The sequence below is a fragment of the Dromaius novaehollandiae genome, chromosome 2 (genome assembly GCF_036370855.1).
Source record: "Dromaius novaehollandiae isolate bDroNov1 chromosome 2, bDroNov1.hap1, whole genome shotgun sequence".
NCBI classification, from domain to species: domain Eukaryota; kingdom Metazoa; phylum Chordata; class Aves; order Casuariiformes; family Dromaiidae; genus Dromaius; species Dromaius novaehollandiae.
The window spans coordinates 99,901,317-99,925,786 of NC_088099.1; the positions used below are offsets into that span (position 1 = coordinate 99,901,317).

Sequence of the window (24,470 nt, forward strand, 5' to 3'; positions counted from 1 at the left end):
AAAGGCAAGCTGAAAGACAACTCAACTGCCTGATTTGCTAATCCTCCCAAAGCCCTTACAACAGCTGGGCATTTGGTTGTTGTCAACTAATATAAAAAGAAACATATTTAAAGGCAGTTAATAATGCCTCAGGAGAATAGAGATCGACCATAGGCTGTGATTGCCATGTGATTTCATTACTAAGGAAAAGAAGCGTATTGTAATGTACTGGGCTGATGGCATGTATTTTGCTCTAGAAGGTGAATAGAGGAATTGAGAGTAATTGGAACAAATAAAGGGTGAAATACAGAGGTCTTCACTGAGTTTTTATTTAGTCCTTAGACAGTTAAAGTCCCATTGAAATTAATGAGTGTCTGCTTGAATAAGGTCCAAGTAAAATTATTTTTCTTTCTCAGTTTATCTCAGTATGTAAGGGATTCTTTTGATGTTTTTCTTTTTTTTGCACAGGGAACACTCAGCAAGGATGTGACCCTGTAATTTTGATGGGTCTTTGAATACATAAAGATTGAGCAAAAGTTTGGGAAAGCCAGCATGGTTTGTCCCAGGTGCACACGGGAACATGGAAGGCATCCAAGTAGGGCTCGGAGAACAGAAGTCTGAACATGTTTCAGATGCCTGAACAGATTTCTCAAGCTGGGACCCCTGGATCATTTCCTTGTGGTGTGCAGCTAGCTAGCTTGTCAGGGGTATTCACACCTTCTCCACATTTCCCAGCAGTTCAAGTTTTTATATATAGTTAAACTATACCAGTGCTTCATTTATTTCAGTCCCATGCGTTCATATTTGTGTAAGTGACTACAGGGAAGTGATCAGAATGACATGCCAGGTAGGAGGCTATAAACCAAGCACTAAACTCCAGCCTGTGTTACGACAGCGCTGGGGAATTTTGCTTTGCCATGCAAAGTGTGCTGGGATACGCAGTAGCGGAAGACTTTGTTGCTTTCCTCCCTCCCAAGCACACTGCCTATGGATTCAGTGACACATGTGCTTTATACATTCAAATCAAAGCCTGTAGTTTGAAAAGCCCTAGACTAACCAAACAAGCAAAACAAGTAATCAATAATTAGTATGGATTTACTAGAAAAGTAATCTCCTTGTAAAAATCATATTGACACATAAGTTCTTTGGAGCAGAAGGCACAAATCTGTATTGTGCTTGTACAACAAGAAGCGCAAAAAGGACTGCATCTATTTCAGAGTGCCTTAAATATTGCTACAGCAGCATTTGTAACAACAGCAATAGTAACATACTCGCAGGCATGGCCCCAATCCATAACCCTAAATACTACCTCAGTGCAAATAAAAGCCAGTACCAATATTAATATGTAATGAAAACTGATTTCATCATTACATTCTTTTCTCAACCTGCAGAACCATCCTGGTTCTGCTTAGATGATACTCATTTACCTGCAGGCGTCATTATAATCTTCTGGTTCCAGCAGGTGCTTATTGGGTGTATTTTCCCAGCCTAGGCACCCCATCTTTCCTCAGCAGCTGCCTACAAAGAACACAGCACCTCTTCTTTATTTTGGGAAGAACCAATTTGCTGTTGTTCTTCCAGTTTCCTACAGTGGCTTTACAGACCACTAACCCAGCCGAAATCCTTTCTGTACACTCACAACTCAGGATGACCTTCTTTCTTGTTGGGCCTCCTGCAGGATGAGCAGAGGATTACTTTGCAGGGCGTTCTCTTTTCATCGCGCATGTAGTCGCCTGAGTGAACTTTTGTTTAACTTGTGGTTACAGAGGAGACATAGCTGAGGCAGTCAGGAACAGGGTTTCTTTCTGTTTATTTGAATATTTAGGTATTTATTTTCAAGGCAGTTTTGTGGAAAAAAAGTTACATCAGCAAGGATACACCAGGCTAAAAACTGGTGTCACGGCATAATACACCAGGCCCAGAAGCGAAGGCATGAACTGAAATGCTTGCTTTGGCAGTATTATGTTTGGACACGTGTGTATTTCCTATATACAGTTTTTCATGTAATATTTGTGAAGTGTGTCTTGTCCCAGCTGAATACAAAATATAAAAGTGCATGTGTTTATTTACTTTATAATATTTTGATGCAGAGGAAGAGATTCAGGGTTTGTAAAATCTGCATAGGCAATTGATTTGCTGTGGCTAAATAAGCTATTACCTGTCAACAGGGAGGTGTATTTCTTTCTGTGTGCACTCACAGTCCGTTTCAATTGCAAAGTAGAAGTCACTCCTTAAGTCACTTTGTTATTTTACCTCACACTTGCAATAGGCTAGGAATACATGCATGCCTTGTTGATAGGAATCAGCTCGTGAGCTATTACTCCATAAGCTATAGTCACTTGATTTTTTTGCAACAGCTATGTATATTCGTGATTTACATTTTTAAGATATGCTGGCACTAACAAAGATTGTCTTAGCCAGTGCTATATCAAGCCATGACAAATCCCCATCTTGTTAGGCATTCATCATAGAGATTTATCTCCTTATCAAAAGTTTTGTTAAATAAGGTTTCCTCAAGGAAATACTGTCCTGCCATGAATTCTCTCCTGGTAGATCTATTGATTGAAATAAATGTGTTTTTCAAGCCACGCAGACTGACAGAGATCATGCACTGAATATGATAAATACAACCATTGCTATTATTGTTACTGTAATTATTGCTCTATCACAATATTGATAACAGCAGCAACACTGAATAATATTAGAGACATTCTCTGTGTACTAAACAAAAATTTTTGTCCTCTGCGAAGAGGTTTTCAAATCGTCTGCACAGTAACCTTTCTTTCTTGCTTTTATGAGATGGCTCAGAATATGCTCTTCACTTCCAAGAGCAGATCAGCATTCTGTTTAGGGCTAGAAATGTACGTATCAATATTTATTCAGAATCTTTTCTGAGGGATTCACAAGCTTTTCGTCAGTATGCAGTATATGCATTTAATACATCAGAAAAAATATTAGCCCCATAGAATAACTTGTGCCAGTATTACAGTTCTCTAGCCTGATATGCTTACTGGGCAGTAGCTTAACTAACACACATATCACCATTTTAATGTTGATACATTTTATCACCATTCTGTCCTCTTTTCCAGTCCCTGGGTACAGAAAGGTGCTTTTTTTTCTCTGAAAGCTATTTCTCTCTCCTCCAGTCTTATTTTTTTGGCAGAAAAGATGCTACCGGGACACATACGCATATTGCGCTTGAAGGAGAACCTTTTAGGATGGGCCTCCATGGACTGGAGGTGTTGCTGGGATTCCTAGGGCACACTGAGCAGCTCCTGGAGTGGCAGGAGCTCCTCCAGGCTGTTTGCACCAGCCCCTTCCACAGTGTCGTCCTTTCTGCTGTGCTGCATTCTCCCTTCTCATCTCCTTTCCCCACCTTCTCCATCCCTCAGCCCCTTCCCTCTTTGGCGTGCCGCCTCGACCCAGCTGCTGGCGTTTCTTGATCAGCTCCAGAAACTGCTTTGGCCCCACTGCCTGCCCTGGCCTTGTTGCACTCTCCTGTGAATCTGAGGGGGGAAACAGGATTTTGGGCTTTGCCTGGGCCCTCCTGAAGCCCAAAGAGGTCACCTGCCCGTCCCGTTGCCTGCGCATCCCAGTGTGTTTCCAGAGCTGGGAGCTCTGTGCTGGTAAGGGCAGGATCCCTCTAGGCCCTGCAGCAGTTTAGTCCCAAAACAGCCGAGCAGAAGAAGCTCTTGCTGTTGACGGTACTGCTTGAAAACATCCCTGGGCCCAGAGGTTGCCTGGAGGTATAAGCAAGGGGCCAAAATACGCTTATAGTTATCATCAGTGCAGTTGTGGGGAAAGAGCTTGGAAGAAGGGAGTGCGCAGAGACATAATTAAGAGGGGGTAGCATTCACCAAGCAATATTGCAGTGACGGAAGGGCAGATCAGAAAATGATGATCTGTGGTGCCAATTATGGCTCGTCATGCATGAAGCATGCTAAACTGTGACTGTACGATTACTGTATCTTTGAGAAACTGTAGAGACTTAACCATCTCCCAAAGCCACCCCAGCTATCAACACTTAAAATGAATGAAAAGCAGCAGTGTGAGCTACTGCCTTCAAGTTCTGTATTTGCATACGATTTCTGAGGCACATTCTGAGTGAGGTGTCTCTCTCTGATATACATGTGCTAGAAATACAGAGTAATGCTGGAATCGTTTGTTCCAGCTTCATATAAAAGGGAACATGTCTGTGAGGTAGTTCTGCAACATCAAATACAGTGTCATCTACTTTTAGTTCTGTAGGTCTCCCCTGCAGTCAACAGTTCAGTGCAATCAGATCACTTATCCTTTCTTTTGGGTTTCTTAGGGAGTGATAAATGTGGTAGGGAAAGAGTTTTCATTACCAAGCTCAGGTTTTGTTCTGAGTCTTCCAAGTGGTGTCATGATTCAGTGCAGATAAGTGAGAAGATTTTTTGAGATCCAGGCTAAATGACAACCTCCAAATGTTGTATCTTCTGCAAATTCAAAATAAAGAGATGATAGGGAATGGCTCAAATAGCTGAGAGGATTTCTGAATTCCCGGAAAAATCATTTCTGTATGCCGCCATATATATGTATACATCAGAACTCATTTTAATTTTTATGCAAGTTAGAAATTGAAAGACATTTTCTGCATTGGCAATGGGGTTGCAGTAGTACAGTCCATGTACTGTCCACTGTAGTACATGTCCAGTGACATAATTAGCATTGCAAACAATTCTGTCTAGTATGGGAATATGCAAAATACAGAGTTCTTCTGATACTGCAGTTATATCAAACATTCATTTAACTTCAGGGAACTGTAGACTGGCACCTGGTGCTTTATGTAGTTTCTGAAGATGGCTTCTGTGCAACACGAAAGAAAAAAAAGTTTGACAATGTGTGTACGCTTGTGCAGGAGAGCAAATTGTTGTAAATCAACTATTTAAATGATGTTGACTAAAAATAGTGAATTTTGATATAAGCCATTTATTTTGACCTTTTCTTTGATATTTTCCAAAGAAAGGTCTTTTATCAGTGTAGCCAAAACCACTGATTTGCAGTTAGATGTAGCCTTTTAACTAAATTTGGTATTTTTTGTGTGTTGACTTGTGCACATTTGTAAAAGCAGCTGTATATCTCAGCTTATTTTTTTCAGTTTTGTAATTCTGGAAGAAAGTGAATGAGATACTTCTCATTCATGTGGTATATGATACTGGTTTTATTTGCAATTCATGTCAAATTGCATTAGGATGGAAACTGTGATCTGATTGCATACATTACATATCTGATTACAACTAATAATATGTATACTAATAATGCAGCACATCTCATTGCAGCACATCTTACAAGCCTTGAACAGAACTCAAAGATGATTTTCTCACTGATTCTGCAGGATCCAAAGACAACAAAAACTGCTGCAGTGATTGTAAACTAAGAAGCAATCTTTGTCCATATTTATTGAAATTGTATTAATAGTTCATAATAACCATAATGTGAATTGTCACCATTTGGAATGTAATTTTATATTAGCTTCCTTTTTTAAAAGAAAAGTGAGTTTTAAAAAGATATTATCATCTGATATAAATATCTAAAATAATCCATTTGAAATAACCTGGTATGCATTTTCTTCCACCATTCCTGTAATTGCTGAAACTCCCAGAGTATTCTTTGAGTGTTAACAGATCCCCTTTATCTTTAAAAATGTATTTTTCTGCTGACTAATTTAGCTCTTTCATCCCAACCTTATTTTCCCCTTTCACTCCCATCCTGAGCAAGAGCGATAGGTAGTGACTGCTAACTAATGAATCTTTATGGTGTCAGTGAGGTTTTTGATTATATGCCCAGACTCCAAATAAAGCCCTTTTTGCTTTTCTTGTGAATAGAAGGAGGAGAAAATACTGTATTGGGGCCTCATGCCCTGGGCTGAACAGATAGTGGACTAGTCTTGCTCCAGTTTGAGGGTCTTTTTAAAATTTTTTTTTTTCAATTAAAATGAGGCTGTCCTCATTTGAAGCAATCAGAGCACATGGAAAAAAGCTGACACTGCAGATTTCAGAACTGATGAAGCCTCTGCCGCTTGCAACAGCTGTACATTGCCTGAGTTGCAGGCCCAGGAGTTATGCTTATTATTTAGGCCATGCAGCACAAGGACATTATAGGAGCAGAGAAACTTGGGCAGCTGGTAACCAAGGAGCTAGAGCCTTCTATAAAATGAAGGACTGCCAACATTAGGCATATGAAAATCATGAGTTCAGGCCTTTCACTAGCTCCTCACTCTTCTCCCATATTTATATATTAAACATTTAAATGCTACTGCCCTGGACAGTATCTGCTTGCCACTTATTTCTGGGTTGTTGGCTTGTGTTTTCCAAATTATCTCCACATTGCAATGGCTTCCTTTCTCTAAAATGAAGGCTGAGGTTCGCATATAATCACATGACTTCCTGACAAAAATAACAATTATTTTGAGGTGGGTGGTGAGCCATAAGAGTAGATCATGGATAAATTTGACTTTTCAGCATAAGGTGCCTGAGATATCTTTCCTCAAACCAGTGATAGCATAGACTATTTTTCTTCTATTTTCCCACTTCTAGAGAGTTGATTAGACCTGGCCTTCTTTAGAGAAGTTCTGTGTTCTTACATAAATTTTCTTAAAATAAGTGTACATTGGGATCCAAATCGCTGAGGTTTGGCTTGGGGATATATAAACTCTGGTAGATAAAGAATAGTCAGGATGGATCATTCAGTCCTTAACCTTCCTTATGAGGCACAGAGAAGTTGGAAAACACTAATGTTAGCAGTGGTTTTGTAATGTGGACCTGCTCTGGAAGCTTCAATTCACTCTAGAGGGGAACCACACAGTGGTCAGATGTTGCCAGCTGTCAGTCTTTAGCACCCAAACCTAGAAGTCAAATTCTCTTGTTTCATTTTGCTCAACCTCATGTCCTTCCACATTTCTGAGGACTACTAGAGCAAGTTATATCCAAGTCATTGGCTCAAGTATCTGGCCTGTGTCATGGAGGCACTCTTTCCGGCTCCACCATCATTTTGTTTTTCTTGTTGAAGGGAGAAGATGGAGGGGTTCAGTGAAGCAGACCTGTCAGGTCTAATGTAGTTCTCACCTCATGGCCCCACACCTGTGGCCACATTTGGCTCATTGGTACCACAGCACTGTGCCGATTAATGCAGATCCTTTGCATCTCCAGCGAGCTGTGCCTGAAGCACTGCATCACGGGGCAGGTTTGAGGCTGAAGCCCTGTATGGCAGCTGTGGGTGGACTTCAACAAGTTAAATTGCACTCCAAGGAGTTTTGCTAGGGGACATGTTCCCTAGCTTCAGCTTTGGATTCGGGCTGGCCTGGAGTGAGCCCTCCCCTATTCCATGCCGCAGCAGAGAAATCCTGTGCCACATTACTTACCACAATGCTGACACAGCACTGTCTCTTGATTTGGAGCACAGCCAAGCAGAGAGATTAGGGTGAAGGCTGTGCTGAGCACTCAAAAAGAGCAAAATTTATTTAAATTTAAAATTTATTGTTCTTCATTTTACTTAAGGATTCAAGAAGTCAATACTCAGAACTTGCCCAGCTGAGATCTGTAGCACCTTTGACTAGATTTCTTGGTGAATATGGAAGGGATAAGTATTGTTTCATACACCGAGATGTATTTGAGTCTATTGCTTATCACCATGAATAAATATTGCGCTGTTTGCTGAAACAAGCTGACTGCATTTTCCTGCTTTTATATAATTAATGAAGTTGTTACCTGCAATGGTGTGATTTGCAAAGGTATGTGGATCAAACTGATACCGGTTCAGCAACACACATTGACAGAATGACAAGCAGGAGCAATTGCTCCTTTAGCAGAGAATCTTCTCTAAAATTGGACAGGATTCAACCTTAACCCTAGGCCAGGAGAACAGGAAGTGGATATTGCGTCTAGGTTAATTCCCAAGGAATCCCATTTCAGAACTTGCAGTCAGAAACACATGTTTGCATGAGACTGCCAATATTGAAAAAGGCAATTCTCCTTTCACGTTGCCGTCTGGTCTGCATTGGGCTGCTTTGGTTGAATGGCTCAAAGGGAAGGTGCTTTTTTTGTCATCTTCCTTGAGAAGGGAGCACAGGGAGGAGAGCAGAAAATGATGGTATTTTGATCCTCCTGTTTTTTATTCTAATTGCATAAACATGCCAGAGTATTTCTCTAAATTAAATTATGCAAACCTTTCATGTTCTCTCCCTGTTTCAAGAAAGCTAATTTGGCTGCTTGCAGATTTGCAGCTACAGAGAGGACAAAGATCTGCAGTGTGCACAGACTCAAGCGCTGAATAGTGTCATGCTGAAAGAACCTGCACAGGCTCTAATAGAGTATAAAAGCTTTCAGGGCACTAAGCAAAAATCTGTTTAAATCCCTGACAGAGATGAGAGCACAGCATGCATTATCAGCATATGCACAGAGATGGGAAGGCTGTCAGAACATTTGCATTTTGGATTTGGTGTAATTAAAAGGTTACAGCATTTCTGGAAAGGTTGAAATGGTGGAAGGAGTAAATGTAAGACTCTGCCTTTTCGCCATCTGCATACAAATATTTAGGGCTCTTCCCTTTTCTCTGCATGTGTGCCTGACTCACACTGATCCTAATGGCATTTTTTCTTGAGTATAAGCAATGTGAAAACCCACGGGCTTCTCTTTCGTGTTTACAATCATCGTTATGACAGTACCAAGTGTTCCCTGTTGCCTTCCAGTCAGTGGCGGAGCCCCCACTGTGCACAGCACTGTACACACAACAAAAAGGCCATCCCAGGCTCCAGAGACTTCCCAGGGAAAGCACACCCTTTCCCTCACATGCACATATGTAGAGCTGCGTATCTCGAGAGATTAGTGCTGCATGGACCCCAGATAAAATGAAAAAGGCATCTGTGAGGAGGAGAGATAAAAGCTGAACTGGAGCAGAAACTTCTCCTTCTGGCTCAATGGTGAGCAGAGCAGATCATGACAGAGCACATATGGATTATTTGGGCACAAATGGCTCTTTCAGGGAAGATTTGACTGCAGGCACAAACGGAGAGAAAAACAGAACTCTTGAGTGTGTAAAAGGAGGAGTTCTGCACCTCCTTAACCTCTGGAAAAGATTAAAGAAAACATAACCAAAAGAAGTACATCCAACTGGAGAAATGTCTAGAATTTCCTCTTTTCACATTCTCGTTGTTGTAGCACAGCCTGAGGATATAATTGTCCTAAAAAACTTCTTGTTGTTTCCGACTATTTGGGTATTTGTCCTCAATGACATTTCTTTTATTTTGAGAACTAATTTGCTAAAGTGAAATCTCTCTGCAAAGCATCCATATAACTGTGAAAGGATGATTATATTAGTGATCTGTATCAAGTGGCATAGCTGGAGCTACCTGTTAAAGGAATATAGGGCAGGTGGATGAATACATTCTCTGATATCAAACAAATGTGGAAAAAATTACTCGGGAGCAGAAAAAGAAGGGCTATGAGGTTGAAAATGTCAGCTCAGTCACCAGTAGCAATCTGTAAAGATGAGAGAGAAAAGACAGAAAGGAAAACCATGACTACTGAATAGAGGATGCCTGCCTAATATATGCGGAAAATGAGTATGTCTCTACTTAAGTGATTATATAGAAGATGAATAGGAGCAAATTGAAGGAAGATCTTTCTCTTCTAGCCTGGTACTAGTTGTGACTGCCTTTTTAATGGTGCCAGCCCTCCCTCCAGTTTCAGCTACTCAAATAGCAGCAGACAAAGCCTATGAATAGGAAGTGTGTATAAACTCGTTACTGAATGTTTGGAGTGTGACCTCCTTCTTCCCGCAGTCAGACTGTTAAATATTCATGTAAGTGGTCTCAGGCAGATCCCTGCCATCTGTCTGTATTTGTATGACTTTGTCTGAGAGCTCCAAAACATGTAAAATTTTATCCTCACAACAGCCTTTTAAGGAAAAAGGAATTAGTCACCTATCTTGAGGGGAAAGGAATCAAAACACAGAGAGATTTAGTGAGTTAACTGGATTTATTCATCTAGACTCCAGCAGAGACAGGATCCAGATTCAGATCCTTTGAGTGCTATGCCCAGCTATAGCCCTGGGCTCTCAAGCAAAGGTCCTATTTAGTGCTACGAGGTGCTGAATAGGTCACCTGATACTGCTCAGCAGGCATAAAAATCTACGCAACTATAAAGGGAATTGAAGACATTAAAAAAAAATGTCTTTTTCTTTTATCCTGTGTCAAAAGCTTAAGTACAGCCTTATGTAAAGTCGTCACTTCTTTGTGCTGGTGACAGATGCCTCTGGTAACTAATGCTGAACCTCAAAGGTGCAAAGTAATTTGCCTTGTTGTCACACTCCATTGCTCTCTGCAAACTGGTGGTTATTATAGGTCTTTGCCTGTTACTTTGCTTTTCTATCACTATATGTGTGTATGGGTAGAGAATGAAAGTATTTGTCAAGGAGAAATCAGTAATAAACCCATTATTTAGGTACTGCAGCCTGCACTGCATTCAGTTGCACACCTTGTTGGCCTGATGAAACAGGACCATCATGCAGCTTTGGTAAACGGTGTGCACGCATGCTCAGTACTGTGTGGGAACCGATTGTCATAGCTGCATGTTTGATGTGTTTTAGAGCAATCGTGGTTTTCCCTTGACACTCTGGATGTGCTGTTGACATTTCGGCAAAGCTCCTTCAGATGCAATTCCTGCCTCTGTGAGAATAACATGACATTTTAAGAGTAAAAAACAGTTCCTACATTTTGAGCCATGCAGCAAATACAGTGTTTCTCCCTGTCCCCAGTCAGAACCCGTTAAAAAGTCTGAATGGGAAGGGTGAAGGAACAAGACCACTGAGAAGAGAATCCCACACTTTTCAGTGCACTTACGTGAAATTACTGCAGATGGGAGGCTGTGTTACTCATAGGCTTCAGGAAGTTGAATCTGAAGCTCAACTTCAACTCTTGTAAGCCCCCACACAGACAGGTTATCACAGAAGAGGCATTATTGCAAGATGGCTGAATGGTGGGGGTTGTTTTTGTACCTGTGCCCAGAAGGGAGCAAATGTGGGGTAATGTGGGGTAATTTACCCCACCTCAGCTTGCTTTCTTATCTCTCCAGGCCCTCACTTTCATGCTAATTTTTAGGCCAAGCTGCATTTCGTGAACAAGAAGGGATACATTTTCACTGCAGTCCTCAAGGAATTGTTATATGCATTTTGGAAACATGCTAGAGTGTATCTTTGTGCCTTCAACACCATATTGAAATATTTTCTTCTTTCAGCTACCTTTCTTCTTTTAGTCTTTAAGAATAGCCTTGAGGCTTTGCACTTAATCAATATATTTTTGTTGTTGATTCTTATTTTAACTGTTTTTCAGGCATTGGAAAAAATGTCATCTGTGACCGAACAGCGACTCCCCTGGATGCCTTTAGGATGATGACCGCAGCTCATTATTACCCAAAGCTCATGAGCATCATGGGGAATGTCTTGCGCTTCCTGCCTGCCTTTGTGAAGATGAAGCAGCTGATCCAGGACGGTTACGTGGGGGAGCTCTTGGTGTGCGAGGTGCAGGTTCACAGCGGAAGCCTCCTAGGGAAGAAGTACAACTGGAGCTGTGACGACCTCATGGGGGGCGGGGGCTTGCACTCGGTTGGCACCTATATCATCGACCTCTTGACCTTCCTTACCAGCCAGAAGGCTGTGAAAGTGCATGGGTTGCTCAAGACCTTTGTCAAGCAGACGGACCATATCAAGGGGATACGGCAGATCACCAGCGACGACTTCTGTACGTTTCAGATGGTTCTGGAAGGCGGCGTGTGCTGCACAGTGACACTCAATTTCAACGTCCCCGGAGAGTTCAAACAAGACATTATAGTGGTCGGTTCGGTGGGCCGGCTGATTGTAATAGGCACGGATCTCTACGGACAGAGCAACAGCTCTCCTCAGAGGGAGCTCCTGCTGAAGGACTCCACACCCGTCAGCAACTCTTTACTTCCGGAGAAGGCCTTCAGTGACATCCCATTGCCATACCTCCGAGGCACCATTAAGATGGTTCAAGCGGTCCGGCAGGCATTTGAGGACCAGGACGACAGGAGGACCTGGGACGGGAGGCCCCTCACGATGGCTGCTACCTTTGATGACTGTCTGTATGCCCTGTGTGTGGTGGACACCATTAAAAAGTCAAACCAGCTAGGGGAGTGGCAGAACATTTCAATCATGACCGAGGAGCCAGAACTGAGCCCCGCATACTTAATCAGTGAAGCCATGCGTAAGAGCAGGATGTCTCTGTACTGCTAGCTCCACTCAGCTCCTAGGAAAGAATAGGAACCAGACAGCTCTTAAAGCAAATGGTAATACAGCCCTTGTGAAGGGCTTGGGCATTTTAAAATCAGCTGAGGATACAAGAGGAGGAAACATGGTGTTTGGATCAACTAAATCTGTTGACGGCTAAATACCAAAGTGATGATGTTCTAAGAAATGCCCAAAATAGATAGGAGAGTTAACAGCTGACATTAACTTAACTGTTTGAATAACAGTATTAGCTGGCTGATTAGCAAGATATATCATGGACTTGTTTCCTGCTTGCAGGTGCTTTAGATTATCCAATTGTGTTTACTGTGAAAGGTTGGGAAGGTCCTTTTAGATTTTCCTTACCTGCCAGAGGGCTGTGAAGGTACTGTCATGTCATCAAGTTTTCTGTAGTGTCTGACATGAATGGTTCCTACCATGACAGCTGACACCACCATGCTATACTACTACATCTTTAACCAACACGCAGAATAATAGGACTTAGTGTAACAAAGTGTGGTGTGATACAGAAAATCTTGGCAGCTCACTTTTCATGTAGCTTGTTAGGGGCTTCTATGTGTTGGTTTAGTTATCTTTTTTTTTAAAGCACAGTTACATAGGAAAATGTGGCTTTTACAAACAAAGCAGCCCTCAACCACAGCACATAGGCCCTCTTATTGGGGGAGGGAGGTTCTTCAGCCCACTCGTGGTAAGCTTCAATGGTAACTGTACAGATTTGCTGATTAAAATGGGTTGTGTAAAACCTTCACGAACAGCAGGTGGCATGACACAGTAGCAGTGGTGGGTTTTTATTACAGAGCTGAACTCAGGCTAGTCTTCTGAAAATTTACACAATTTCCTCTGTGTCTGGGACTGACTTTTGAGTGAATTCACCTTGCATTTTGTTTTTCGGTGGAAAACAGAAAACTCAGTAGAAATCCCACCAAACAATATGATGTTTAGACAGCTGGTGTTCTTTTAAATCTTTGTGAACTTGCACTTAAAAGATACACACCAACTACTAATTTCATATAGCTCAACCCAGAAGCTTTCACCTCCAACAAGTGGTGAGTGTGAGTGAAAAATATGCAAGGGATGAGAAAACTTCCTATCCATTTCCAGGGAAAAAAATTAAAAAAGATCCCCACCTCTACCTGCTTAAAATGGCTAGCTACTGGTACTGTAGTTATTGTTCCCTGTCATCAGTGCAGGGGTGGAAAAATTCTTTTGATATGCTTTTCCTGTCCTGTCCTTCTTTCTAATATTTTAGATTGCAATCTTGAAAGAATATAGTGAAAGTCACAGGAATTATCCTAATAAAGTGGGATGCTGCTTTTCTGCATAAAGCTGCTCCTGTGCTTAAATGTTTACAGCATTAGGTCCTCAGATACAAAAATAGCACAGAAAATAGTACATCAAGCATATAGCACTAAATTGTATTAAACTTGAGCAGAACTTTTTCAGGGGTTTTTTTTGTTAATTTTGACCAGGGGAAAGAAGAGAACATTTGGCTGAGCAGTAGCTATTAAGAGAGAAAATATGACCTTCTTTCTCACGGCCATCATATTGTGGTCATTTTAGGTTAGAAAGAAAACAAGCAGAATATTTCAGATTTTTTGTATAGCACTTTTAGTTCTCCTGTTTTTAGGAGTGCTCAAGGCTTCTGTAGAGCTCCTGCAAATGATTCCATCTGATTGTTGTGTGCTCCTGTCTGTCACACTCCCAATTTTAGTGCTGCATGTTTTTGAACAGGAGGGCATCAATAGTGTGGTTCATCTCATCTGGCTTCAGCCAGCTGAAAGTCAAGTATCTTGTCCCCAGTAGTTGTGTGCACACAGAAATCTTCAAGGGTTGATTCAGATCCTCCTAAGACCAATATAAAAGGAAGTGTCCACTGGAAATTTCAGCCTTTCTCTTTTGGTTGTACAGAGAATCTTGGGCACTTGCTTGGGATGGCTTTTAAATTTTCAGGTGGCTAAAATTGGGAAAATGGAATCCCACCCCAAAATTATGTGTGTGCTTAATTTTTAAAGCCAGTTTTTGTGACCTTTCATGAAACATTCCCCAAAGTGTGAGAGTGTGACTATGAAGGAACAGTGTAATTCCGCAAAACCACAGCCAAGCAGAGGGGTGTTTCTATCCACATTGTTCTGCCAGTTCTAGCAATTGCATCTGTGGTTGACTGCTTCTGCTAGGCCTCAGGCAAGTGTTCTCAATTCCTTCTGGAAGCAGCTCTTGACAGATTTGGATTTTTTTCCTAGAAATGATTTCTCTGAGAACAATTCCCATAGCAGTAGCTGTGCCAACAGGAATTTCCCATTGTTACAATTGTCATGGTATGCCACGAGATCCAGTTTCTGCCCTGAAAAATACACAGAGAAATACAGAAGAGAGAGTTTAATCAAGAAATCATACATCTCTCCTGACAAATGGAATTGGCCCCAGGGGGATGAAGAGACTTTTTATATAAGTAAGGCAAAAGCCCTTTATTGACAACAGTGGCAAGTTCAAATCATGAATGCAAGCCGAGTGGATAATCAGCCATGTCTAGTCAAACATCATTCAAAACTGGAACTAAATGTGGACCAAAGTGTTTCTAAGTGTCTTGCTGATTAGTGATTTGGCCACTGTGCCTGGAATTGCTATTCATGCCTTCAGACCTCATTTTGGTTCACAAATGTTGACAGTTTGCCCTATGTGTATTTTCATTTTTTTCCTGTATCTTTCTGGCTTTTTGTGATGCTAGCTGGCAGAAGATGCAGTGGAACCTACACCCCCTCCTGCAGTGCACATTCCCTGGGTGAAACACAGTGTAAAGGGATGGTGCTACTGAGCTCGACCTTTCTGCCCCAGATCCAAAGGTTTAGGTGACGTGCATCATCCATCCTCTGTGCAAACTTACTGATGCAGATTCTGCTGCTTAGTGGAAAGAAAACCTAATGCTCTGATTACGTAGCCATCGGATGCTAGTATAAGTACTGACTTCCAAATGGGTTGAACCCCAGACAGCTCGCTGGGTGAGCACAGTGCTGGCCCCAGAGAGGCAGCCAGAATGAGCAGGGGCAGGATGGGACCTCCTCTTTTGACAGCAATGTAGACCTTATGCTAGGTTCAGGAGAATATGTGACCTAATTGGGATGGCAGCAGTAACTGCATACATTCAGGATTGCATGACAGGTTTTCCATTCTCTAGGAGGTGAATGTGCTGAAGTGTCAAGTGTAAAGACACTAAACTTCCACCTGGCGTAGGAGAACAAGGAACTGGTTTATTTATAGAATGTGTATTACTATTCTGATAAAATGTTACTTTATGCTCTAGGATCTTTCTTGGCAGTATCAAGGCCTCTGCTCTTTTGGTACAGCTGAAAGTACATCGAATTACCTAAGTAGCCTCTGGAGTTCACGCTGGGTTTAAGAATTTGGGCAGCAGTTAAAAGAGGTGTACCTGATTGAACTCAAAAGCGGTACCATACCAGGCAACGTATATTTGGAACTGCACTTTTAATGCTGTTCTTCAATGCTGTGCTACAAGATTTGAGATGAATACTGCTAGAATTGGTGCAGGCCTAATAGCCAAGCAGAGGCTACTGCTGGAATTTATGGTAGTCCCCAAAACAAACTGGTTCATACACTAGATAAAAAGTGTTCATTCCTCTTCCCAGGACTGCTGTTGGAGAGGCTCTTTCCTTTGCCATATACTTGCATCTAGGATACTAAACATTATGATCTGTTGCCAAAGACAAGAAGAGCCAAAGGGGAGAGCCCAGGTGAAATGCTCTGCTGCTCTGCAGGGGCTGTCCTAACACTGGGGCATTCAGCTGAGAGAGACTATGTCTGATTTTCAATAGGAATTGGATTGGGCTCCAGGCCAAGGGGAGGGCAACCCTTCACCATGTCCCTGTGCCACAGCAGGGCACAACTGAAGCCTTCCATGAGCCCAAAGGAGAACGGTCGCTGCAGCAGTGAGGGAAAAGAAGGTATGTCTGCAGGCATGTCTGTATACCTGTATGTCCGCACGAAAAAGGGAGAACAACTGGTTGCCCAGGGGGTAAGGGCTTCCCCTGCCAGAGGGGACAGCTCCAGCTTTGCTCCACCTCTGTGTTTGGGAGCCCAAGGGGCGACCCTGCCCTTGGAGGGGCAGCATCTGTCCTGTACTCCCTCTAGATCCATGTGGGTCTTCAAAGCTGAACTCACTGAAGTCCAAAATAGAGGCCTAAAAACTCTCTAAGAGCTGCGGGGTTTCCTATATCTAATATCATGCATGTGTTAGATTAGTAGTATTTTAGCTGTGTAGTTAGAAAATACCTAGTAGAGGTGCTACATCCTTACCCTTGCAGCCAATGTGGCAGAGAATCAGGGTATGCGTAGACTAGTTTAGGTGCAGGATGGACTGCTGTGGAGTTCATCCCTTGCTTTGGCTGAAAGCATGAGAAATTCCTGCCCAGCCAGCATCGGGCAATCGGAGGCACTCTCCACTTTATACTTAATGTTTCCTTCTTTTGGATAGCCTTTGAACCACAGGGGACACAAGCACAAGGGAACAACTGTCTTGGAAGTGCAGTCATTCAAAAAAGGAGGCTCTTCTGCTGCCTGTGCTCACAGTACACAGACTATGCAGTTTCTGTGTTACCTTGTTTATTTCTATGCCTACACAAATACAGAAAAGGCTCTGACAGTTTAAAAATACTTATTTCCCTACCAAAAAAAAAAGTTAGCAGATTTTATTTTGCAGGTAAAGATAAATTTAGTAGCTTGATGGTCTCTTTGTGGAGATCCAGAAATTGCTAATGACAGAAGTTCTTGTTGCTGGAAACTTAGTTTTTATCTATTATCCTCAGTATAAAGTATCACGAATTATACAGTCTTTTCACTTAATTTCTGTATCTACAAGGTTTGAAAGCATGCAGTAAACTTTTGGATTTGTGCAGATATTCAACATGTTGGCTTGATTTCCAGCGGGCAAGTGGTATACCCTTAAGTACGTATGAAACTCCCCATTGGACTGTTTGATCTCTGCAATGCTGTCTGGGTGGTTAGGACTAGTTGTGAAATGGCAAGCTTATTCAGGACAGCAGTTTCTTCTTGTTGTCTTCGTTGTTGTTGAAGTTACTTTTGGGAAACAAAGTTTGTAAATTTTAGAGATGACGTATGACCGAGTAATAATTGTCAGTCCTGTCAGCTTTATAATTTCCTCTTTCTTGAGTTGCTGGAGGAAGTCCATCCAATAAAAATAATTTCCCCTAACAATAACTGCCCAATTCCATCTGCTCATGAAAAGAAGGGATTTTAAGTAGACAGGACTATACATAATGCTGCATTCATGAACCAATGTCATAACCTCATGACTGCTGCTCCTACTGAGTATAGGAAACAAGAGCCAAGGCAAGTAATGACTTCTTGGAAGCTGTCAAAGCACAGCATTGGAGTGGGGGAATGAAGGGTATCAGCTTAGGTCAAACTGCAAAAGATTTTATTCACATTTTCAATTAATTAAAAAACTTTTTGGATTAAGTTGCATTTTTACATTTTTAAGGAATGCTATTTTGAAATGAAATTTGAAAATTTTCTCCTTTTAATATATTTTGGTATTTATGAAATGAGCTGGGATTTTTTTGGTTGTTGTTGTTGAAGTTCACACTTTAAAAAATCCCATCATTAGGTTCAAACATGCTCAGTGAATTCAGCTGCCCTTGGGCAAGTTCAGAGCAGGGCCTCACAGTGTCATTCAATGAGCCCAGGCTAGCATCTGAATTTGGCCATCTGGACTTCATTTCTCTCTTGCGCATACGGAAAATCAGTTCATTAAATGGAGTTAGCTATAGATAATCAAGATACTTTATGCAGCAATGCCAGCCATTGTCTTTAAAAGCACTTAAATCTATTAACATGTTTACCATGGTTATTTATGACCTTCCAGCCATCTGCTATCCATGACTTCCCTTTCTTTTTACACCGTCCTTCAGACTCGCTTGCCTCCCCATCTGTTTCATTCCATTGCAAGTTGAGGCAGGTCTCTGTTGTTTCCTATTACGTTTGCAATTGGTCTGTGTTACACGTGGCATACAGGGTGGCTAATGTTTGACTTGAAGTTACTTTTAATACAGATTCATTAAAGAGTATGTTAACAGCACAACTAAAGTATTTGGCATACCTAAAGGCCAACTAGGGCAGGAATCAAAGCTCCCTGCTATGCTTTGTTTCACAAATGACAGTCATTGTTTCACTCTGTACTGGTTTTATTTTGATTTTGAAAATGAGAATATGTTCAGTTTGTTGCAGTGTCAATATTAAGTATATATTTATTGTTTTTCGTACATACATATATATAAATGCTATATATATATAATGTCAATGCATGGACATATGTACAGTAGATATTTTAAAGAGCTATTTATCAAGAAAAATAAGTGTTATAAGTAAACAGAGTTTATATTTTATATATAATGTAGATAGCAAAAAAAGTGTTTAAATTATAGTAGGACTTTTAGGGATGGGGGTTGGGGTTTGGAGACGGACAAGGACTGGTTGTAGCATTTTAAATAGCCAAACTACTTTGTACGGAAGCTGCCTGCTGTGCCTCTCAGCTGCAATATCTGTTTGTTTCTTCTCCTGGAAGATGATGTGCATTGTTACTTTTACATTGCTTGAGGAATGTAGTTAGTTTATTCTCAGCCAACTGGTATGTGCTGCTTAAAACATGTTTTCCTGCTGTTCTGCATATTTGCATTGATGGAATGAAAGGATCTTAAATGGCAAATAAAGACATAAAAGTATGTGATACCAGCTGTCAGTCATTCTTGCTCACACTTGTATTTTGTGCGGTGTAATAGCCATCACCTTTTCCTGTTTTCTGGCCTGCCTATTAACTTCAACACATCTGAGTAAAATCCACAGCATTTATGCTTGTGGGATGGGATTGTGATGGAAAGAGAAAGAAAAGAAAGGTTTAACACTCGGCTGTTAGAAGGTTTAACTTCACGGCAAGGCCTGAACTAAAGCCTGCTGGAGTGATGTGTCCTGAGGAGACAGTTTGGTTTTATTGAAGTATAGTGATGCTGTCAAAGACCTTGTGTCTACTGGCATGGCAAAATGGGGGCGCAGACCATCCCTTCTGAGCACAAATTGGAGAACCTTTCCTGGCCCTCCGCCCCACCAGAGTCCCGGGATGCCTCTGCCTTCCTCATCCTCAGCTCCCTCCAGTGACTTCCCCACATAACTGCCTACTCCAGCCCTGCTCCCATCCATGATTGAGCTGTCAAGTCCTTCCCGCTTACCCCGGGGCTAATTTTCTCCTTTGTATGGGGGTCCATCAGCCTAGTAAGGAACTCCTTATGCCAGTCCCTCTGACTCTGGATGAAACCTCGTTGCATACAAAGCAGAAGATTATATGAAGCAACGGGAAATTCTAGGCTGCGAGGAAAGATTTACTGCCTTTAGGATTGGTCTGTAAAAAAGATAGAGCATTTCCTATGCTTTTTCTATTTTACAGCAGGGCACTCAGAAAGATGTTGAATTATACACTGTCAGTCCTCACTCATTTTGCAGGCTAAACTAATGAATTCACTACCGTGAATCTGAGGCACAAACCTGTGAAAGGATGGGAAATCCCAATCACTTACAGTGCACAACCCCCTTTAGCTCATGGGACCTTGTGAACTGTGTATTTTTGTAATATTAAAAAAACTACATACTGAGTGCATATAGCATTCACTTCATCACAGAAATGCAGTATCTGAGTAATTTCTACCACTCTTGATTAAAATACCATAGCAGCTAGCATATTTTAAAGATGTGCCAATGTTTATAAAGACGAAAACACATTCTTGTCAGTTTTAATCCTTACTTTCTTAGACTGAAGAGGGCAAATGCACAAGGCAAGGAAGAACCAGTCCCTAGCTCTTTGGGAATTACATTTTAACGCTTGCCTTCCCCTCATGAGCAATGTATGGTAACCTTGTTCAGTTAAGCTTCCAGATCAGTATCTTCAGCTAATGAATTAGCCAGTGAAATACAAACAGGGCCATATTTTTGGTATACCCTTGCCATCAACTTCATAGTAAAACTAGGCCTACTTCCATTTCAAAAGTTAAAATACAGAATCCTTTGTAAAGCAGCACCTAGAGGAAAAATTACTGTGAAAGAAAGCAGAGATGCACTAGGATTAATGGTGCACAATATAGAACTGTACAGGTAAGTGCAAATGCAACACTGGATGTAAAATGCCACACTAATGAGGCTATTTAAATGCTACGGTAAACATTTTCAAATGTGGGTCAGTATATAGACAGGTACTTAAGTGTATATTTGTGAACCGGGTTAAGAGTTCTCTTTTAAAACAAAGTGCAGAAATGTAGGTGAGAGGGAAACCTCCTGCCATTTTCAGCACTTCTTCAAGAATCAAAGCTTTTAAAGTTTCACTAGCTTGTTCCGCTGCATTCTGGAGTCCCTATTGGTTAGCAGCTATGGAGTAAAAACAATGGGTGGCTCATAGCCATAAATATTAATCAGAAAAACGTTAAATGCACTGTATTGTTCTCCTCTGGGATGCCAAATTTGCTGGAGCAGGGGTTATTAAAAAGTTTTGTTGTGCCAAAGAGAAGCAGCACTCAATGTCTTCATTAGTGACTCCTGTCAGTGGGGGAAAGCCGCAGAGCACTTAGTAATGTTGCCGTGCCAGTGGAATATCACGTTTCAGTGTGGCCATACATGATGCACAGAATAATATGTTTTTTTGCCCCACGTAATACTCCAGAGTGGCTCAGATGGAGGCCAGACAGCATAGCTCTTCCAACTGTGGTTCACCCTGGCACTGGAGGCTAGGGAAAGGCCACCACAGCCCTGCAGCACCCTTGCCTGTGCTTGCCTGCGCCAGTCACCACTGCTGCCATCACACACCCATGGAAGGAGGGAATTGCGACAGCCACCCCCAGCAAGTGGCCTTAGGGGTCACCAGAACTGTTGTCTGTCCCCACAGCATGAGTAACACTGTCTAGTACTGCTAATAGCTGTCTCCGGAGTACATCGCCTTTTGTTACGCGCTTTCCACTTGGGAATGCTCCTACTAGTGAATTTTGCAGGGCAAATCTTGGTGTGGCACCCCGTCTTCATTTTAAACCAAACAGCTGTGGGAATCTACTTGCAGTTGCACTTCCAGTAGCAGATTCACCCAGGATAAGGCCAGGCTGCTGATAAATACAGAGCGCTGGTCCTTATTCTTGCCCACAGCCGTTTGGCCCTGCTTTCCTCCGGTACCTGCACTGGGGAGGAGGGGTGCCCCCGTATGGTTAGCCTGATTTGATTTAGCTAAAAACTAACCATGTTTCTTTAATAGATTAGTTTTCAGGCAGATCAGTTCCCTGATCTGATTCATCATGAACAGCAATTTATTTATAAGAGCACAGTAATAGCAGGATGTAAATAGATTGCAGGTCTCCCAACTGCCAGAAATGTGCTTTTTTCATCAGATCAAAGAGTTAGTATAGTAACTGTAGAATCATAAACAGGTCCAAAAGAAAATAGAATGAATGCTGGAAAACAATTTAAAGTTTTATAGTTCCATGAGGGAAGGTATACACATAAGCAAATGCTTCCTAAGAAACTGGAGGCAGTCTCCTTCAGACATAGACGCACAATAATGTGTGCCGCAGAAGTGGCATACATACAGATCCTCAGAGAAGCCTTTCCGAGTCTGCTCCAATCTGTTTTAATAACTCTGCCTTTTGCAGTTAATCACATCCTTCTGACCAAAGGCCTTTGCAAAAATTATCATATCACATCTGGGCAATGATGACAGCCTGTGAATGCATCTGGCTTTGTAATTCATGCAAAAATATTTTACACAGCATTTCAGCTGGAACTGAAAAAACTCAGACCTACATTTCAGACTATGAGAATGGCAGCATAGCTGGAAATGGAACTTGACTTTTAGTATAATGTGTTTGGTTTGCTGCCTTTTTTCCCCACTGCTGTTTCTAAATTGCTAGATTTTTTTTAACATTTCTTTTCAGTGGTGTTAGTAAATTCTAGAAGTGTCTGTGATGAAAAGAAGAACTTATGGAAGCCAACTGCCTGCAAACAAGGAGTCTGGGTCATCTTTTCTCCTTGATAGTATCATCAGAAGGGCAGAAGAGGATGGCAAGGTACTGCATGGAGGTACTCTACATTTTGAACATGGAGATTTTTTATCTTGTATTTTTTTCACTCTGATATGTTCAATATTTAGAATGCCTTCCACACAACACCATGAGCTGCTCCCGAGGCTGTTCCTGCAGCTAATTAATGTAGATGGGCAGCAATTTTAACCTTAGCATGTCCTAAGGAAGCTATACACAGAAATGTAAACATAGCCGGTGTGGCCTCTTCTGACCTAGGTAAAGCAAGAGAAATAATTTGAGTTAAGAGAACTTGAGTTAACTTTGTATGGAAGGCAAACACAAATTGCTAGCAAGGTAACAGGTCCCTTGATTTTCTTGTGCTTCAGCTACAAGCAATATCTTCTGACTGCAGTTTGTACTTAATATTTTGCATGAAACATTAAAAAATGATAGTATTACATAAAATACCAAATACGATATCCTACCAAAAATTCCTAAAGCTACATCTATAGTAATTAAGTAAGCACTGCCCATCAATGTTCCTGGGCACTGAAAATTGAATCCTTTGTCCTTTTAAATTTTTAGAAATGCCCCAAGCATGATTTTGGCTTGGATGAGCTTATATTCTTCTATACAATTTCTGTGGCACAGTTAAGGAGTTAGCATGCAACAGGGACACTAGGCAAGTTACTTCCAACTGCTCTCTTTTGGAAAATAAGAAATTAGTAATAGGGACATGGGCCATTCTGTGCCAATTGATCTGAGTGCCAGAGAGTGGTCCCAGGCACTTCATCTGCTGCTGTGGATGTAGCTGAAGAGTCAAGAATTGCATGATGTTGATACTACTAAGCTGCAGAGTTAAACAATATGTCCCATGCGTCTCTGTCCCAGTCCTGGGAAATTCAGGTACATACTGTGCTGAGCTGTTTCAGTACATTTTTGGTTAAAATGCATGATTTTTCTATCCACTTTTTGGGGCTTTTTGCTTGCAGCTTCCTCATACAGAAACAACGTCCTGTGGGACACAGGCTACAGGAGTTGCTAGTTAGGAATAATTTCTGTAGTTTAGGACTAGAGGAGAAACAGAGCCTCTGCAGAAAAGAGGGGACTAGGTCACTTGTTGATTACATCAAGGTCCCAGCTGCCCACCATTTGGCAAGCTTTGTCTGTAGTGCTTCACACATTCAAAGTGCCTTATAAACATTAACAAATCCTCACAAAATGAGTTGTTGTGATTATTGCCGTTGTGCAGCTGGCAAAGTGGAGGCAGAAGGGAAAGTGGGTGAAATCACTCTCTAATGAATTTCTCTTGTCTTTGAATCTTCTACTAGGAGTATTAGATTTGCCCTCTCCCAGTGGCTGAACCCACGACTTGCAATGTCGCTGGCAGAGAGCCCTCCAAATGCCCAAGACTGACATTTCTCATTCTAGACTCGATAGAAGCTCAGGTCTTTATGGAATTTCAGCTGACTTGGAAATGCTCTTACAAATAATAACCTTTTTTTAGTATCCTTTATTATCTCACAGCTTCTAATTTTTCTAGAAGGCAATTTTTTGTAGGATTTTTTTTTCCTTTTATGGGCTAAGTCTGAACAATTCAGCATAAAAAGCATTTTAAAAATGTAGTGCTAGAGGATTTGAAATTACATGCTGTTATTTTAAAATATGTACTGTGCCATTTGTGTTTCCCTAGAACTATGTTAGAAATACCACTGCACAGATAACACCTCATTAACAGTGTCCACCACACCTTGCTTTCCCAAGCTCCCTAAGGATAGCAGAGATTTATTTTTCATTGAGAATTTCTAGGAAAAAAACAAACAAACCCACAAAAATAAAAATACCTCACCCAGAACTCTCACAGCCAGAACTCGTGAGTAATCACTGACTATTAAGAATAAACAATTTCCAATCTGTTCAGCAGATCCTTCCCCTCAAACTAATATCTCACATAGGAAAATTATCATTTTCCAGCAGTTTTTGTAAGGGGTCTCACTGGCTTTATAAAGGTAGGTACATATTATTACCTTCATTTTGTCTTTTGGAAAACTAAAGACAGAATGGCAAACTGGGCTGTCCAAGGCCATGCAGAGCCAGAGATCGAATCCTGCTGCCCTAATTTCTACCTCCCTTGAA

General features: G+C 41.4%; 1 protein-coding gene across 1 annotated transcript in view; it reads left to right on the forward strand.

Annotated features, from left to right (window-relative positions):
- The window catches only part of GFOD1 (Gfo/Idh/MocA-like oxidoreductase domain containing 1), an 80,198-nt gene extending 61,180 nt beyond the window's left edge, over positions 1 to 19,018 (forward strand). Inside the window, exon 2 of the mRNA XM_026104780.2 lies at positions 11,330 to 19,018. Within this exon, the coding sequence (XP_025960565.1) occupies positions 11,330 to 12,249 (920 nt within the window). The 3' untranslated portion in view covers positions 12,250 to 19,018. The remainder of the gene's footprint in view (positions 1 to 11,329) is intronic.
- The last annotated feature ends 5,452 nt before the right edge of the window (positions 19,019 to 24,470 follow it).